Source organism: Poecilia latipinna, unplaced genomic scaffold, assembly GCF_001443285.1.
Source record: "Poecilia latipinna isolate Pla-1442-1.1 unplaced genomic scaffold, P_latipinna-1.0 Scaffold2801, whole genome shotgun sequence".
NCBI classification, from domain to species: Eukaryota; Metazoa; Chordata; class Actinopteri; order Cyprinodontiformes; family Poeciliidae; genus Poecilia; species Poecilia latipinna.
Window position 1 is genome coordinate 1 of NW_015115417.1, and position 18421 is coordinate 18421.

Sequence of the window (18421 nt, forward strand, 5' to 3'; positions counted from 1 at the left end):
CTCTGGTCCTGGTTCTGGTCCTGGCTCTGGTCCTGGCTCTGGTCCTGGTTCTGGTCCTGGCTCTGGTCCTGGCTCTGGTCCTGGTTCTGGTTCTGGCTCTGGTCCTGGCTCTGGTCCTTGCTCTGGCTCTGGTCCTGGCTCTGGCTCTGGCTCTGGTTCTGGTCCTGGTCCTGGCTCTGGTCCTGGTCCTTGCTCTGGCTCTGGTCCTGGCTCTGGTTCTGGTCCTGGTCCTGGCTCTGGTCCTGGTCCTTGCTCTGGCTCTGGTCCTGGCTCTGGCTCTGGTCCTGGTTCTGGTCCTGGCTCTGGTCCTGGCTCTGGTCCTGGCTCTGGTTCTGGTTCTGGTCCTGGGTCCAGTCAGTCCATCCCGGACTGTAGAATGAGCCAGAAATGATCTTCACAACAACAGCAAGCTCACACACACACACACACACACACACACACACACACACACACAGAGCGGTCCGGTTGGTTCAGTCTGAGCAGACCCAGTGATGATGGACCGGGTCGGGTCCACAGACACCCAGCCGGAGCTCCTCCCTCCTGCAGCCGGGTCAGAACCAGAACTTTTGAGAGTGAGTGAGAGAGAGACCGAGTGTGTGTATGTGTGTGTGTGTTAGGTTTTCTCAGTTTTACTCACAGAACCAGAAATAGAGAAAAACAGGAACTGGTTCTGATGGGTTCATTCTGAAAGTGATAGCTGCCTCTGCTGAGGCGCTACCGGGTCGGTTCTGACTGCTGAGTCGGTCCCAGTAGAACCAGCAGAACCAGTGGCTGACTCTGTGGGTTGGATCAGTACAGAGCGGGTCCAGTTAGTTCCTGTGTGGTTCACAGTCACAGAAGGTTCTGGTTCTGCCCGACCTCCCAGAGTGAAGTGTGTGTGTGTGTGTGTGTGTGTGTGTGTGTTTTCCTGTAATTGCTAACTCTATAGGACCACTTTCACAACATTTACCAACAGAGTGAGGACATTTCCTGGTCCTCACTTCTTTTCCAGTTCTACTGGTTTGATTTAGAAAATGGGTGAGTTAAGTTCTACAGTCATGGCCAAAAGTTGAGAATGACACAAATATTATATTTTCACATGATCTGCTGCCCTCTGGTTTTCATGTGTCAGATGTTTTCATCACATACAGAAATACAATTGCAATCATATTATGAGTAACAAAAGCTTTTACTGACAGAATGAGTTAATGCAGCAAGTCAGTATTTGCAGTGTTGACCCCTCTTCTTCAGTACCTCTGCAGTTCTCCCTGCCATGCTCTCAGTCAACTTCTGGACCAAATCCTGACTGATAGCAGTCCATTCTTGCACAATCAATGCTGCATTTTGTCAGAATTCCCAGGTTTTTGTTTGTCCACCCGTCTCTTGATGATTGACCACAAGTTTTCAATGGGATTAAGATCTGGGGAGTTTCCAGGCCATGGACCCAAAATCTCTATGTTTTGTTCCCTGAGCCAGTTAGTTATCACCTTTGCTTCATGGCAAGGTGCTCCATCATGCTGGAAAAGGCATTGTTCATCACCAAACTGCTTTTGGACGGTTGGGAGAAGTTGCTCTCAGAGGACATTCTGGTACCATTCTTTATTCATGGATGTGTTTTTAGGCCAGACTGAGAGAGAGCCGACTCCCTTGGCTGAGAAGCAACCCCACACATGAATGGTTTCAGGATGCTCTACAGTTGGCATGAGACGAGACTGGTGCTAGCGCTCACCTCGTCTTCTCCGAACAAGCTGTTTCCAGATGTCCCGAACAATCGGAAAGGGGATTCATCAGAGAAAATGACTTTACCCCAGTCCTCAGCAGTCCACTCCCTGTACCTTTTGCAGAATATCAGTCTGTCCCTGATGTTTTTCCTGGAGAGAAGTGGCTTCTTTGCTGCCCTCCTTGAGACCAGGCCTTGCTCCAAGAGTCTCCGCCTCACAGTGCGTCCAGATGCACTCACACCTGCCTGCTGCCATTCCTGAGCAAGCTCTGCACTGCTGGTAGCCCGATCCCGCAGCTGAAACACTTTTAAGAGTCGGTCCTGGCGCTTGCTGGTCTTTCTTGGCGCCCTGGAGCCTTTTTGGCAACAATGGAGCCTCTCTCCTTGACGTTCTTGATGATGCGATAGATTGTTGACTGAGGTGAATCTTTCTAGCTGCTCTTCCCTGTTGGGCCATTTTTGTGCAGTGCAATGATGACTGCACGTGTTTCTTTAGAGATAACCATGGTTCACAGAAGGGAAACAGTGATGCCAAGCACCAGCCTCTTTTTAAAGTGTCCAGTGGTGTCATTCTTACTTAATCATGACAGACTGATCTCCAGCCCTGTCCTCATCAACACCCACACCTGTGTTAATGGAGCAATCACTGAAACGATGTTAGCTGGTCCTTTTAAGGCAGGGCTGCAATGAAGTTGAAATGTGTTTTGGGGGATAAAGTTCATTTTCTAGGCAAATATTGACTTTGCAGTTAATTGCTGTTAAGCTGATCACTCTTTACAACATTCTGCAGTTTATGCAGATTGCCATTATAAAAACTGAAGCAGTAGACTTTGTAAATATTAACATTTGAATCATTCTCAAAACTTTTGGCCATGACTGTAGTTCTGGTTAGGACTGGACTGGTTCTGGTTCTTGTTGGGGAAAATTGTCTGGGTTAGGCATCCAGTTACTAAAATGAATGGAAGTCGATATAAAGTCCAGAAGTCCATCAATCTAATATCAACAGGGCTGCACCGATTGCAGTTTTCTAGCCGATCGTCGATCTTAAAAAAAACGCCTGACCTACCCTTTCTGATTTTGGCTGATACCAAATTTTTTTGTCTGAAATGTCGCTAAATATAGCAAAAAGGTCGCTGAGTTGGCAACAGTGGGGTTACTATGGTTACTGCAAACATGCAGACTTGACCTGGTGGGCGGGGCTAAAATGGTTTTAATTGCACTGATTGAACAGATTAAAGTTGTTCTTCCATGTTTGACCAAATCTGTGAAACTGTAGGAGTATTTAATACATTAATAATTCTGAACATTTATGTCTGCATTTAAAAAAGAAACGTTTAAGTCATTTCAGCTGTTTTGGATTGATATCAATACTAATCGTCAGATATCGGAAGTGAAAGCAGTGGATTGGTGCATCGCTAACAGAGTCCTCACTTTGGTTAGAAAGTGCACCAGTTGCAGTTTTCTGGCCAATGCCAATTTTTCTTGTCTGAGATGTTGCTCAACATAGCAAGTAAGTTGTTGAGTTGGCAACAGTGTAGTCACTGTTGTTGATTGTAAACGTGCAGACATAACTTGGAGCGTCAGTCAAACCTTTCTCACTGGAGACCAAACAGGACAGTGGTTGATTCTTAGACCTTTGCCAAGCTAGATAGGACCAGTGGACAAGATCGGCTTCACATGTAGAAATCGGCCGATCTCCCAAAATTAAGGAGATCGGCACCAATAAATCAGTGCACCCTTAGTTAGAAGTCCAAGCCAGAAATGGTCTTCACAACAACAGCAAGCTCATACACACACACACACACACACACACAGAGCGGTCCGGTTGGTTCAGTCTGAGCAGACCCAGCGATGATGGACCGGGTCGGGTCCACACACACAGCCTGTGCCGTCTCATCTCATCATGTCCGTCTCCGTTTCTCCTCCAGGTTGCGAGGCGTGCAGAGCGTAGCGGCCATCATGCCGCAGCAGAAGGACATTGTGAGGATCGCCATCCAGATGCCCGGGGCGTTACCGCAGCTCATCCAGCTGGACCAGGTAGCCTCCGTCCGCCATGTTGGCGTCTCACCGAGCCCAGCCGGGTTCACAGGGTGTGAATACTTTCGGCCGTAGAGTTTGACCAGCAGGTCAGAGTCTGCCGTCTCCTGATTGGCTGCTAGACCTGGACTCACTTCAGGGGATCTAGGCCTCACGATGTCATCAGTCTTCCTGATGACATCATCAGGAAGACTGATGATGACTGATGAACCCCTGTTTGGTTCTGCTGTGTTGGACCAGACGACACGTCAAGAACCTGCAGGACAGGTGGAGAACCGCCAGTCCAGATGAGGTCTGATTCATCTCTAATCCAGAATAATCTGGATGGGCTGGACAGCAGCTCAGTCTGGGTTTGTTTGCATCTGAGCCGGTTCTGAGTAGAACGGGTCGGGCTGTGTGAGGTCCTCCTCTGGTGGCGGTGACGTTTTACATGCTGAAGGTTCTGACTGGTTCTGTTGTGCTTGCAGAAAAAGCCTCTGTCTGCGGTCATCAAGGAGGTCTGTGACAGGTAAGTTCTGTTCTGCTCCGGTTCTAACCTCTTTGACTTTGAATAATAATAATAAAAATATTCTAAAGCAGATGTCACCCGACTGAAATCTGCATCTAGTTTTTACCTGGAAAACGTCGAATCAACGTGAGACACAGACAGACGGTTCAGATTGACTAAACTCTGACTTCAGCTGCATGTGCAGTAATCTGGATTATGAATATAAATCTGGATTACTTCATGGAAGTCAGTGATGATGGTTTACAGTTTTGGGGCACCAGAGTGTCAGAGCTGGAACCTTGAGCTCATTGGTTCATGATGTAGCAGATGGAACTGGCCAGACACTTGATCAAGTTTTGTTATTGTTATTGCACATAATAAACAAACAAACTGCTTCGTAAATAATAATAAATTCCATCTGCAGGTATGCTACGGAAGCATTTAACTCCCAAAACCAGAAAATAAAATCAGAAGCGGTAACGAGAAAGTTTCCTCGTTATAACGAGTTTTATATCTCGTTAAAACTTCTGTTTGCACAGAAGTGCTAACAAGAAAAAAACGTTGTTTATAAAGCAAAAAATGCTTTAATATGCAGGGTTTCCCCAGTGTAATATAAGCCTGGTGGCCCGCCATGCTTTACTAGCTGCGTTGGCTCTGGTTGAGCAGCTCTACGTGAACCGCAGGAATAACTTGTCGTCTTTCTTTCAGCGGGTTGAGGGAGCGGTGAGAATGATTTATATCTGTGATTATGCAGCGTTTCCATCTCAACTCGCTGCCCAGCGTGTGGCGCTGTCTGCCCTGTAAAGTTCATGTCTGTGTCCCGGTTGGTCGGAGCGTTAGCGGCTAACGAACCAGCGCTAACCTCATCATGCAGGTCCAGCCCGGTGAGGAGCTTTAGCCTCGCCTCGATGTCACACTTTACGCTGGTTTTAGATTATTTCAGTTTTATTTTTAGCATTTTTCCGGTTACACGATGTACCAACCCAGATTAACTCGTCCTGCAGGGCCGGTCCAAGGCTGATGAGGCCTGGAGCAGAATCTGACTGAGGGGCCCCATCAGCAGCTCTAACAGCTTCTGTGTTGGATTTAATCTGGGAGACGAGGGGGAGTTTAACTGGCCAAACTAAAAACAATCAGTTATAATCCAGTTTATTAATTTGTATTTGTGAACAAACAGCTCAAACTCAAAGATTAAACTCGCAGCATCAGATTGTTGCTATGGTAACAAAACAATTAGCTATGAATATTGTTCTTTGAAGTTTTACAAAGTAAACCTACCAGCTCCTTAAAATCTTACATTTAAATGTTAAACAATTTAAAATATTTTAATTTATGCTGAAACCATTAAATCAAATTCAGCAGCATTGATCATCTCAATAAACAAATGTTACATTTATGAATCTGTGTTAAAATATCAGCATTTATGGCCCCTGAAGCCCTGGGGGCCCGATGGAGCCGCTGAGTTAGTTTGGATTAAACAGAAGTGCAAATAATTGATATTCATTTTAATTGTATTTTTTAAACTGTTTTTAAGACTAGTTCTGGGTTTAAATATTTCTCTGGCCATGTTTTCCTCCAACATGTAATTACCCAGTAATATTTTTACATTTCCTGTCAACTTAACATCTTTTAATACAGAAACATGGCGGACGGCCCGCTGGGCTGAGCAGGTTCTCTGGGGGAAATTTGTCATAACGTAAAAGTTTCAGGTTAATGATTTGTCTAGTTTTAATCCGTCTTTTCTCGCTCCAACACGTTACAGCATAATAACAGGAACAGTTCTCATTAAAATGAGAACTTGTTTTTTGCTGTTGTGAGATGTAGAACTGTTCTAGTCTTAATGGTTCCTGGTATCTGAGCGTTGGTAGATGAAGGCGCTGACATTGTGTTCGTCCTCAGCTGGAACCTTCCGGGTCCCGAGAACTACGCCCTGCAGTACGATGGAGTCCAGATGTACATCACCGAGTCGGTCAGTCTCACCGCAGCGCCAACATGGCCGCCTCCTCTGACTGACAAAGGTTTACTCCTCATCATCATCAGACCAGCTGACTCCAACAGCATGAGATGATGATGATGATGATGATGCTACAGCTGGAGGAACAAGCGGGTTTCTGCTGGCAGATGTTCCTGGTTCTGGACTGAATCTGTGGATCCGACCAGAAGTTTCTGTTCTGGAGCTGCTGGAACATCTGCAGTGAAGAAACTTCCTGACTGAGACTTTAGCTTTTATTTCATTCTAAAAATTATTTTAGTTCTCCGGTTAAACGCTGTGCTCTGTGCTTCCAGAACCGCCTGGACATCAAGAACGGCTGCATCCTGCGTCTGACCAAAGCCCCGGTGAGTCTGCCGCCACCTGACTCCGGCTTTCTGAACTAATTCTGGAGAATCTGACCAGTAATCTGGAAAGGTGATCAGTGATCTGAAGAACCAGATAGGTTCCGTCACCACTGGTCCTGTTCTGGTGGATCTGATGGTTCTGGTGGTCCCGGTTGGTTCTGGTGGTTCTGTTCTCCTCAGTCTCAGAAGTCAGCAAACAGTTTTGGTCAGGAAAAGGTCGGATTTTCTAATCAGTTTAATCCAGTCCAGAGTCCGACCCAGATTCCCCAAGAAGAGTGACGGATTAGGAGGCCCGGCATTCAGAACCTCCTGTGAACGGATCGGATCAGAACCGTAGCTGCATAGCATTAGAACCAGAACCTGGTGATCCAGGTGTGGAGGCGCACATGGCTGGAGCTCCTCCCACACGCTGACCTCCATCCTGGTGTCCTGTGTTTGACCTCAGGGTCGCTGTGCCGACGACCTTCACAAGGGCATCCAGAGCTCGGACGGCGGCGTGCGCTGCGACTCGCTGAAGGAGCTGGCGAGCGTCTCGCGGGACGTGACCTTCGCTCAGGAGTTCATCAACCTGGATGGACACAACCTGCTGGTCAAGATAGTGGAGGACTCCAGAGAGTGAGTATGAACGTAATCTGACGACATCTCAGAACCAGGATCCTCACCTGGACCAGAACCACTCCAACAGAACACCAACAACAGGTGGTCCAGAAGAATCAGAACCAGGCCAGAGGTCAGGGTTCAAGACAGGAACCACCACTGATCCAGAGGAACAGTGGTGGAACCAGAGGAACCTACCTCAGACTGACCAAAAGCTTCCTGATGATCCCAAAGACTTTTGGGAAATATCCTGAGGGCTGAAGAGACAGAACTGGACCTGATGGACGGTTCTGAACCTGTTTCATCTGGTTCTGACCATCGATTATACCTCACTGGACTGAACAGCGCCTGTTGGCTGCTATAGTTAGCTGCTACAGCTAGTCTGTCTTTAACTATAGTTAGCCTGTTAGCCACTATAGTTAGCCTGTTAGCCACTATAGCTAGCCTGTTAGCCACTATAGCTAGCCTGTTAGCCACTATAGCTAGCCTGTTAGTCACTATAGCTAGCCTGTTAGCCACTATAGTTAGCCTGTTAGTCACTATAGCTAGCCTGTTAGCCACTATAGCTAGCCTGTTAGCCACTATAGCTAACCTGTTAGCCATCATGACCAAAGGTTATGCAGCAGGATGGGATCCAACACATGGCATAATGTTGTGGATGTCCTAGTCAAAGTTGGGACTTTTTCTGATGGGAAACTCAAATGAAATGAGCTCAGAAGGTTAAAGGTCATCCACGGTGACTTTAGAGACTCATGAAGTCCTGATCTCACAGGAAGTGATGTCATCACTAACTGTGTTTGTTGCAGGAGCAACCAGATCATGACTCACACGCTGACCAGCTTCACGGAGCTGATGGATCACGGCATCGTTTCCTGGGAGAACCTGTCCGCCGTCTTCATCAAGAAGGTTCTTAATCCTCCTCCCCCCCCCACTACTCCTCCCCTCCCCACTCCTCCTCCCCCTGACCGTCTCTCCTCCCGTCAGATTGCCGGTTTCGTCAACTCCTCGTCCACAGACGTGTCCATGCAGCAGGTGTCCCTGGACATCCTGGAGAACATGGTTCTGAGCAGCCGCCAGCTGTTCCTGCAGGTCAAGCAGGAGGTCACCATGGAGAGGCTGGTCGCCCACCTGCAGGTGTAAGTGGAACCGGGCCGGTTCTGACCCGGCAGGAAGTTCTGCCCCTGACTCTTTCTCTCTCTGGTGCTTCAGGGCGAACCAGCAGATCCAGACCAAAGCCATGGCTCTGCTCATGGCCTTACTGCAGGCGGCTGAGGACGCAGACAGACAGGTACCGGTACCGCTCCACTCTCATCCGGGTCACACATCCACACTGGTACAAATGACGTTCATGTAAATATTAACGATACATTTGGATGATTTAATATGAATAAGTTTCTCCCTCCACTCAACTTTCCTTTAATATGCTGGGTGAGAACAGAACATTTCTCTATGGGAAACACGGGGATCTGATTTTCAGGTTTTTTATTGAATTCCTCAAGTAAAAAAACTTTTATTGTTGAAATGAAAAGTGTTGATGGGCTTCCTGGTTCTGATCCATTTGACGCTGCAGTAAACGTTGCTGATTGGCTGGATGGTTTCCCTCCAGGCTGACTCAGGTTTTCTGCTGAGGAACGGAGCGGTTTGGACCCGGTCGGCCCATCTCTGCCGGCCTTCTGTCCCTTGTTGTCCTCAGACAACAGTTGCTCTTTTCATTCTCTGGTTCTGTCTGTTCAGAGGCTGCTGCCCCCTGCTGGCAGGAGGCATCTCTGCGCCATAGTCACACGTCTCTTCTTCTGTTCCAGGAAATGTTTGCCTTCCTGAACAAGAAGAACGTCCGTCAGTACATCTATAAGGTGAGACGCTCCGCCGTCCCCAGCTCCCTCACATGAGGACGGACACTGGGGGACCCGTCCTCCAGTGTCCCGTCCTCCAGTGTCCCGTCCTCCAGTGTCCCGTCTTCCAGTGTCCCGTCCTCCAGTGTCCCGTCCTCCAGTGTCCCGTCTTCCAGTGTCCCGTCTTCCAGTGTCCCGTCTTCCAGTGTCCCGTCTTCCAGTGACCCGTCCTCCAGTGTCCCGTCCTCCAGTGTCCCGTCTTCCAGTGACCCGTCTTCCAGTGTCCCGTCCTCCAGTGTCCCGTCCTCCAGTGTCCCGTCTCTGTTTGTGTCCAGGACATCATCCTGAGCTCCAGTCCGGTCCAGGATGAGATGGCCCACCACCTCTACGTCCTTCAGTCAGTCACACTGAACCACTTGGAGACGCGCATGAGGACGCCATTGGACTGCTACTGCCAGGTGGGACACCGCCGTCTGTCCGTATGACTGTCCATAAGTTCATGCTGAACATCTTCATTTTTGTTTTGACAAAAAGACCCAAAATTGGCAGAAAAACTGATTTTATGGCCCTTTTCTTGTTTAGAACTGAAGCTTTGTTTTAAAGTGTCCATGCAGAACTTTTCAGAACCGGTTCCACTTCTTGTTTCTGTGGTTTGTGTCTTCAGGAGCAGCGGGATGCGCTGCACGGCCTGCGCCAGGCGGCGTTCGAGACGGACAGCGAGAACAGCCTGAGCAACGAGCGCCGCCGCTCGCTCTGCGCCAAGGAGTTCAAGAAGCTGGGCTTCTCTGTAAGGTCCCGCTTCTGCTCTGACTCGGTTCTGACCCGGTTCTGTTATCTCATTACTTCCTGATTGTTCCAGAACAACAGCAACCCGGGTCAGGACCTGGTGCGGACGCCTCCTGGTCTGCTGGCTCTGGACACCATGTTTTACTTTGCGACTCGCTATCCGGACGCCTACAGCAGGGTGAGTGCCTGGCCTGCTGAGGATGATGATGATGATGTCATAGCTGTTAATTTGCTGCTTTTGTTGCAGTTCGTCCTGGAGAACAGCAGCAGGGAGGACAAACACGAGTGTCCCTTTGCCCGCAGCAGCATCCAGCTCACACTCATCCTCTGTGAGATCCTGCGCATCGGAGACCCCCGTAAGTTGCAGCGCTTCAATGCAACTCGCAGCAAATTGCTGTAAAGTGCTGCGACGCGCTGCGACGAGCTGCAAAGCGCTGCGACGCGCTGCGACGCGCTGCAAAGGGCTGCGACGAGCTGCAAAGGGCTGCGACGAGCTGCAAAGCGCTGCGACGAGCTGCGAAGCGCTGCGACGAGCTGCAAAGCGCTGCGACGAGCTGCAAAGCGCTGCGACGCGCTGCAAAGCGCTGCGACGCGCTGCAAAGCGCTGCGACGCGCTACAAATGCTGCGACGAGCTGCAAAGCGCTGCGACGAGCTGCAAAGCGCTGCGACGAGCTGCAAAGGGCTGCGACGAGCTGCAAAGCGCTGCGACGCGCAGCAAAGCGCTGCGACGCGCTGCAAAGGGCTGCGATGCGCTGCAAATGGCTGCGACCACCTGCAGCTCTGTCCGTCCTAACCTCCGGCCCGTTGTGTCCGCAGCCTCGGAGACGGGCTCCAGCTTCCACCCCATCTTCTTCAGCCAGGACCGGCTGCTGGAGGAGCTGTTCTGCGTCTGCATCCAGCTGCTCAACAAGACCTGGAAGGAGATGCGCGCCACGCAGGAAGACTTCGACAAGGTCAGACACGCAGCTGCACCAGAGGCTGCAGACCTGATATTCAACTCCGGTCCGCTTTAACCCATCTCCAGTCCATCTGCCTGGAAACTCTGGTTTGTCTGTTGAGGTGTGAATTCTAAGCTAACTCTGGTCCTCCAAAACCTCAGTCTGGGTTCGGTTGAAGCAAACTTTGGTTCAGTTTGAATATGAACGCCAAGCGGACTGGAGACCGCTCCAAAAGCAAGAAGTGGACCACAATGCACAGCATTCTGGGTAAATACAACCAAAGCTAACCTGCTAGCCTGGTGCTAGCAGCAGAAATGGCTCCTGGTCTTTAGCTAAAGACTAAAGAGAAATCCGAAGTCCACCTCGCTGCAGCAAACAGGAAGGGGCGGGACGGACCTCTGTCAGTCTCTTACCTTATTTGGAAATGGGACCATTGCACTCTGGAAGTGAAGGGGGCGCTATTTCCTATATTCCTTCCATTTTTAATTTCTTTTGAAATCTGTGATATATCTTAATTTTTAAGAAGAATTTTCACTCTCTATGTTTTTTAACTTTTCTCTCTTATTTACTTCAGCACAGCTCAGTTTTTAACAAGTTCTGTAGTTTTCAGTTTACTTCTAAATCTGCTCCTTAGTTGCATCTTTTCGGGGTCTACTACTGCCTCTAGTGGCGTGGGGGTGGTAACACAACTACTCTAATTACATCACTAAATGAGAATACCACAAAGTCTTTATTATTTACTATTAATTCTGGCATTACTGGAACAGTAAAAGATAAAGTCCCTCACAAAAGAACATACCTTTTCATTTTCTTAAGGAAGTAGAGCTAATTAAAGGACATAAACAAGACCTGGAAGTGGTTCCAGTTTCACTCGATGGCCAACCTGTTGAAACTGTGGCAAATTTTTAATTCCTTGTGTCATTCCTGGACAGTCAGCTCAACTTTGCTGAAAACACTGACTGTATCTGTAGAGTAGAGTCTGAAGATAAGATATAAGGTAGAGTCTCAGAGACTTAAAAGGGGTGCTAGTTGGAAAAATACGGTGTTTTTTAAGATAATTTATCTTTTACTGTGCCAGTAATGCCAGAATTAATAATAAATAATAAAGACTTTGTGGTGTTCTGATTTAGTAATGTAATTAGATTAGTTGTGTTACCGCCCCCACGCCACTAGAGGCAGTAGCAGGTCTGAAAAGATGTGACTAAGGAGCAGATTTAGAAGTATGCCATTAGCTACAGAACTTTAAAAATGTGAACTGCGCTGAAGAAAATAAGAGAGAAGTTCAAATACACGCTGAGAGTGAAACTCCTTCCTAAAGGTGAAAATATATCACAGATTTCAAAAGAAAATAAAAATGGGAGTATAGAAAATAGCGCCCCCTTCACTTCCGGAGTGCAATGGTCCCACTTCCAAATAAGGTACTGACAGCGGTCCGTCCCGCCCCTTCCTGTTTGCTGCAGCGAGGACCTTCTCAGAAATCCTCCAACCGCTAAAATCTGACGCCTCCATCTTGTTTCCATCTGGTGAAGAAGGAAGTTGCTCTCGGTGTCTTCAGTGGTTCTTGGTGCAGCGCCCCCACAGGCCAGGAGGGGAACAGGCTGGTTTGACTCAGAACCACAGCAGAGAGGATAAAGCGGCTTTAGGCCGGACAAATGGAAACATGCAGAGGGGCAGAAAGAACCTGGGAATCAGCAGGAACACAATAAACCAAGAGGTCACATCTGGAAGAGCCTGTAAATCTGGAAAAGAATCATGTTTATGTATTTTCAGATCTGGAGAAGAAAATGGATAAAGGAGAAAATGATGATCTTCAGAGTTTATTCCCGTCTAAAACCTCCATCCATCCGTCAGCGGTTGGTCCAGGTTTCACATGTGAACCTCTACAAAGTTCTTCTACACAATAGTAATAAACTAGCGACCCTCAGGATGAACTGAAACAGAAAAATGTGTTGGAACCAAGAGATCGTAGCAAAAACCAGAAGAAAAAAACCATTTCATTAACTGAAGTAAAAATAAAAACTTTACATTTAAAAAAAAAACTGGAAATAACTGGAATGAACTGCTCAGTGGCTCCAGACCGCTCCGCTCCGCTCCGGTCCGGTCCGGTACGTCGCCCCTTCTGCAGGTCAGATCAGATCTGACCTCTGATCAGACTCGGTCACTCCAGGCTGAACGGTTCTGGTACTGGGTCGGGTTCTGATGAGGAGGAATGAGAGCAGCAGACTGGAGATCACTGATTCTGTTGCGAGTTCAGCTGATGTTTACAGATTTGAAATGTCAGAACCAGAACCTGACCTGGAGCCTTTCTGGGGTTTTAAAAAGTCCAAAAAGGATTTTTTTAAATCTGGATGTTAGATTTTAGCCGGATGTTCTGCAAACGCCTGCAGCTCGGTGGATGGTTTCCATCAACTTTTCATTATTTTGAAGATTCGTATTAGAAAAGTTTGATTTAAACAATAAAATTCAAAATAATTTTATCTTCAGGTGATTTCTGGCTTTTCAAACGAAAACATATTTACAGAAGTTCTGACTGCTGGTCGGAGCCTTACCAGAGGCACCGAACTCTACTTCCTGTTTGTTACTTCCCGTTTATCGCAGCCATGCGAAGCGGGAACATCCTTCTGGTTTATTGGCTCCGACTGGGCCGGTTCCAGTCCGGATCCAGACTGGAACCGGCCCAGTCTGTCAATCATTGACTGGAGATTTTAAAGAGAAGACGAGGTTTTCATGGCCACAATTATTCATACCCCTGGGAGATTTATTTAAAATCAACCAACATATTTGTTTCTGAAATTAGGTGGATTTTTCTCTAAAGATAATAAAACGACGTAAAATTATGATTATTATAATTTCATAATCCAAATAATAATTTCAGAAATAATTTGCTATTCACAGGTCTGTACTTTAACTGGACCGCTCCAGAACATCGTGTGCCCCGTTTGTCTGTCCAGGTGATGCAGGTGGTGAAGGAGCAGATCACCCGGACGCTGGCCAGCAAGCCCACATCGCTGGAGCTGTTCAAGAACAAAGTCAACGCGCTCAACTACAGCGAGATCCTGAAACTGCGGCAGACGGAGCGGCTGCACCAGGAGGAGACGCTGGCGCCGCCAGTCCTGTCAGTCCCCGCAGCATCACACCGGATCATCAGGCCACGGCGTCACACCACATCATCAGGCTGCAGCGTCACACTGCAGCGTCACACCACGGCATCAGGCTGCAGCGTCACACCACGGCGTCACACCGTAGCATCAGGCCACGGCGTCACACAGCATCATCAGGCTGCAGCGTCACACCGCAGCATCACACCGGATCATCAGGCCACGGCGTCACACCACATCATCAGGCTGCAGCGTCACACCGCAGCATCAGGCCGCAACATCACACAGCGGCGTCATACCACATCATCAGGGCGCAGCGTCACACTGCATCGTCACAACACGGCGTCACACCACATCATCAGGCTGCAGCGTCACACAGCGGCGTTGCACTGTTAAAGCTGTTTTGTGCTGCATTTTGTGCTGCAGAGAGCTGAAGGAGCGCCTGAAGCCGGAGCTGCTGGAGCTGATCCGCCAGCAGAGACTCAACCGGCTCTGCCAGGGAACCATGTTCAGGAAGATCAGCAGCCGGCGGCGGCAGGGTGGGTGCAGCCTGCTGCTGGCCTCATGGCCTTCAGTAGATCAGTACTAATCAGCGTTTCCTTTGCTGCGCTCAGACAAACTGTGGTACTGCCGCCTGTCGCCCAATCACAAGATGCTGCACTATGGCGACGTGGAGGAAGACGCAGAGAACCCGGCCATCGAGACGCTGCAGGACAAGAGTGAGTCCAGCTGCTGCTGTGAGTGGCAGCAGGTCAGGAAGCGGCTGGAGGATAATCACCAGCTGCTGGCCTCTGGCAGAGCTACACGTAAAATACAGACCAAGCCAGAAGTTTACATACACCGGCCTGAAGTTAAAACACAACCAAACGTCTCACCAAATGGTTCGTGTCTGATAAAACATCAGTGACGATCCCGGCCTCTGGTGGCGACTCTTGCATCATAATAAGGTCCAAAAAACTAAAATGCCAGAGTCGTTTCTCAGGAGATTTTCGACGGACTCTAAATAAAAAACAGTTTTCTTTACCTATAAAAATAATAGAAATATTCTCTGAGCTGACTTCATACAAAAATTTAAATATAAACGTTAAGAAAAAGTTTCACTCCTTCACCAACCAATCAGATCAACCAGCAGGAGCGACCCAGAAAAAAAACAGCTCTACCATTGGATCAATAACATTAATTATTTAGCATATAATAAATTAATCTAATCTTAATAGGCTACAACACTCCCTTTTTAACCAATGAGGGACAGCTCAGATGATGATGTCATAGCTTTGGAGGCTTCTCTGCTATCCTTAAATCCTACATTTAAGGATCTATTTACTGGATTGAATTGATCAGTTTGTCCTGCGGGCCGGTTCATTGGCTGTTCCTCTGATTCTCCCTCCAGTCCCAGTGGCAGACATCAAAGGTTTGCTGACCGGGAAGGACTGTCCTCACATGAAGGAGAACAAGGGCAAGCAGACCAAGGTCAGTCTGCTTCTTCTTCTCTGGTGTCGCTGCTGGCAGACGGTGAGTTAAAGCAGTCGTTCTCTTCTGCTGCAGGAAGTCCTGGATTTGGCCTTCAGCATCACCTACGATGTGGAGGAGTGCAGCCTGAACTTCATCGCCCCCTCCAGGACAGACGTGAGTATGACCGATCCTCGTTGTGGTGCCTGCGCCCCCTGCTGGTCCTGACATGTCGGTTCTGTCAGTTCTGCCTGTGGACGGACGGACTGAGCGTCCTGCTGGGCCGGGACATGAGCAGCGAGTCGATGCGCAGCGAGCTGGAGATCCTGCTGTCCATGGAGATTAAGCTCCGCCTCCTGGACCTGGAGAACGTCCCCATCCCCGACAGCGCCCCCGCCGTGCCCAAACCGCCCAGCAACTACCACTTCTGCTACGACTTCAGCCAGACGGAGCAGTAGGCCGGCTCTGGACGGGCTCTGGTTCTGGACGGGCTCTGGCCCATCCATCCCGGCTCTTCTTATCTGACAGATTTCAGCTCTTTACTGAGGGCGGTTCCATTGAACCGATCCAGATCTTCCTGCAGAACCAGTTTTAATCCAGAAAGCAGCAGCTGACCCGTTTCCAGCTGCCAGGAGACTCTGGTTCTTCCTGGTACTTCCTGGTACTTCCTGGTTCTTCCTGGTTCTTCCTGGTACTTCCTGGTTCTTCCTGGTACTTCCTGGTTCTTCCTGGTGCTTCCTGGTGCTTCCTGGTTCTTCCTGGCTCTTCCTTGCTCTTCCTGCTTCAGCGGTGCGGCTGCTTGTGTGATGATGCATTTAAAGTGTCTTGACATTCAGAGAATCGTTGCGTCGCTCCAGTTCGGCCCAAACGCTCCAGACTTTTAGAAAACGGTTCTGGTGCAGCAGCGACTCAAACTGTTGTTCTATTTCTATGCGGTTCAGTAACTGTGGAGCTTTTTTGATCAGTTTCAACAGATTTTGTACCAAATCTGATTATTCCTGTATGATGCTGACGACGTGTTGTGACTCTAAGCGAGGCGGTGTGTCGGTACGTGACTGAAGGCTTCGGTCGGTTCATTTCAACTGATTTTAATGCTTTTTATGAATTTACACCAATAAACAGTTTGAATTAGAAACCTACTTTATTTTTCATCTTTTAGTCTGGATGTTGGTAAAGCAGAAGAAACAAACAGCAAAGTAGAAAAAGCATCAAAGGAATTTTTATCAAATCCAGTAAAAATAAAATCTGAAGTTTCACCAAAAGTTCATCAATGAAACTGAAATCATGTTTCAGCTGATTCCTGCAGACGGATCAGAACCAGAACGTTTCCTTCACTTATCCAGCGATTCATGATCAACCGAGTTCCCAGGTTTTTCCTGAGCTGACAGGAAGTGGAGGAAGCGCTGCAGAGAGCGGCTGGAATGTTCTGATCCAGGAGGAGCGTCGGGATCCTGAGCTGTCACGGCCAGAACCGGCTGGCCAGCTGGGTCAAAGGTCAACAGAAACACTGATCTGATAAACAGACTCGTTAACGGAATCAGAAAATAATTCATAAACTTTAAGTTATTATTCTGAACAGATCCTGCTGCTCTGAGTTTCTACATTCATTCATAGAAATCATTTTAAATAAATCTTCACATCATTTCCTCTCTGGTTTTAAATAAGCAATAAAAACTCAGTGCGTCTGAAAGCTTCAGTTGCAGCTTCAGGCAGTCAGCATCGGGTCTGCCGCACCAATCAGCTTGTGATGGACTTTTTCCAGAAACGGCAGCTGTGATTGGAGGAGGTCCACTGTCGTCATGGAGATGTTTTTACATCTGGACACGTCGAGCGTCTTCAGGCGTCTGCAGTGCTGCATGAGCAGGTGCAACGTCCTGCAGACGACAGGGAGTACGGCAGGCCAGTTTAGCATAAAATCAGCTTCACGACATCTACATTCTGAAACCGGTTCATATCTGAAGTTATCTGACAGGTATGAATTGCATCAGATTTACATATGGAGGCTTTAATTCATCACATCTGCAATTAATTACTGAAATGTATTTCAGATAAATTATGACTTGAATGAGCTTCTATCTCTCATATGCATTGATTATGATTGTTCAATAATTGTCGGTGATTTCAACATTCATGTTGACAACCTGAAGACCGAGGGCCAAAAAAGCTGTTTGATATATTAGAGAGTTTTGGTTTAACACAACATGTCAAACAAGCAACACACACTCATGGACACACACTGGACCTGGTTATCAGTGAGGGTGTGAATATTTCCAATGTCTCTGTAACTGATGTCGCCTGTCGGATCACTTCCTGTTATCTTTGAATGTTCTTTATCCGTTGACCCACTTGGACAACCAGCTACTGTCACTAAACGTACTTTCACAGAAAACACAGCAGAAACATTTACCGTATTTTCCAGTGTGCCACTATAAGGCACATAGAATAGACGCTACAGTAGAGGCTGGAGTTACGTTATGCATCCACTAGATGGCGCTGCACTAAAGTGAATGTCAACAAAACAGTCCAACTCCGGTCAGCGAGGAGAGCCTTCTGGGGCCGGACGATGGCCACCCTTCTGCGTTCGCACAGCATGTTGGTGGAGAACGTGGTGCTAAACGACCTGCAGACGACCCGATTGTAGACGGTCGGTAGGTAGATAGGTCAGTCAAACTTTGTTAACAAACCAGCGTTCTGACAACTATCCCAGCATGCACCGCGCGCTTCTTCTTCTATGGCGAAAATGAAGTCAGCGGCTGCTTACTGTAGTTGCTGGACCTGTTGTGGCTCAATATTGGTCCATATATAAAGTGCACCGGATTATAAGGTGCACTGTCGGCTTTTGAGGAAATTGAAGGTTTTAGGTGCGCCTTATAGTGCGGGTAATACGGTAATCAAATCTACTCTTCTTCCTCACCCTTAAGCTAAAATGACATAGATAAGTTGGTAGATGATTTCCAGTGCAAACTTTCAGATATCAGTGATTACATTGCCCCCATTAAAGTGAAGGTTGTGTCTGGTAGGAAGACATGGAGAAATGCACAAACAGTTCAATCTGTTAGACAACTCTGCCGAAGGGTCGAACGGCGATGGTGTAAAACTCAACTGCACGTTTATTATGACATCTACAAAGAAAGACAACGAAACTATCACACAACACTAA

General features: G+C 48.0%; 2 protein-coding genes across 4 annotated transcripts in view; one reads left to right on the forward strand and one right to left on the reverse strand.

The window, feature by feature from the left end:
- The first annotated feature begins 3591 nt into the window (after nucleotides 1-3591).
- Nucleotides 3592-15775, forward strand: elmo3 (engulfment and cell motility 3). Its single transcript, XM_015021534.1, has 20 exons — nucleotides 3592-3736; nucleotides 4204-4244; nucleotides 6123-6192; nucleotides 6510-6560; nucleotides 7006-7175; nucleotides 7964-8063; nucleotides 8142-8293; nucleotides 8367-8445; nucleotides 8960-9010; nucleotides 9325-9447; nucleotides 9654-9776; nucleotides 9849-9953; nucleotides 10023-10131; nucleotides 10593-10729; nucleotides 13666-13829; nucleotides 14239-14351; nucleotides 14427-14531; nucleotides 15203-15282; nucleotides 15358-15438; nucleotides 15507-15775. Exons 1-20 carry the CDS (start codon nucleotides 3659-3661, stop codon nucleotides 15717-15719), a joined length of 2145 nt encoding a protein of 714 aa, XP_014877020.1. The 5' UTR covers nucleotides 3592-3658; the 3' UTR covers nucleotides 15720-15775.
- A 601-nt stretch (nucleotides 15776-16376) lies between these two features.
- Nucleotides 16377-18421, reverse strand: part of fbxl9 (F-box and leucine rich repeat protein) — an 18035-nt gene continuing 15990 nt past the window's right edge. For all 3 annotated transcript variants that reach the window (XM_015021536.1, XM_015021537.1, XM_015021535.1), the window contains one exon: nucleotides 16377-17135. In XM_015021536.1, coding sequence (XP_014877022.1) covers nucleotides 16967-17135 — 169 coding nt within the window. In that variant the 3' untranslated portion in view covers nucleotides 16377-16966. The remainder of the gene's footprint in view (nucleotides 17136-18421) is intronic.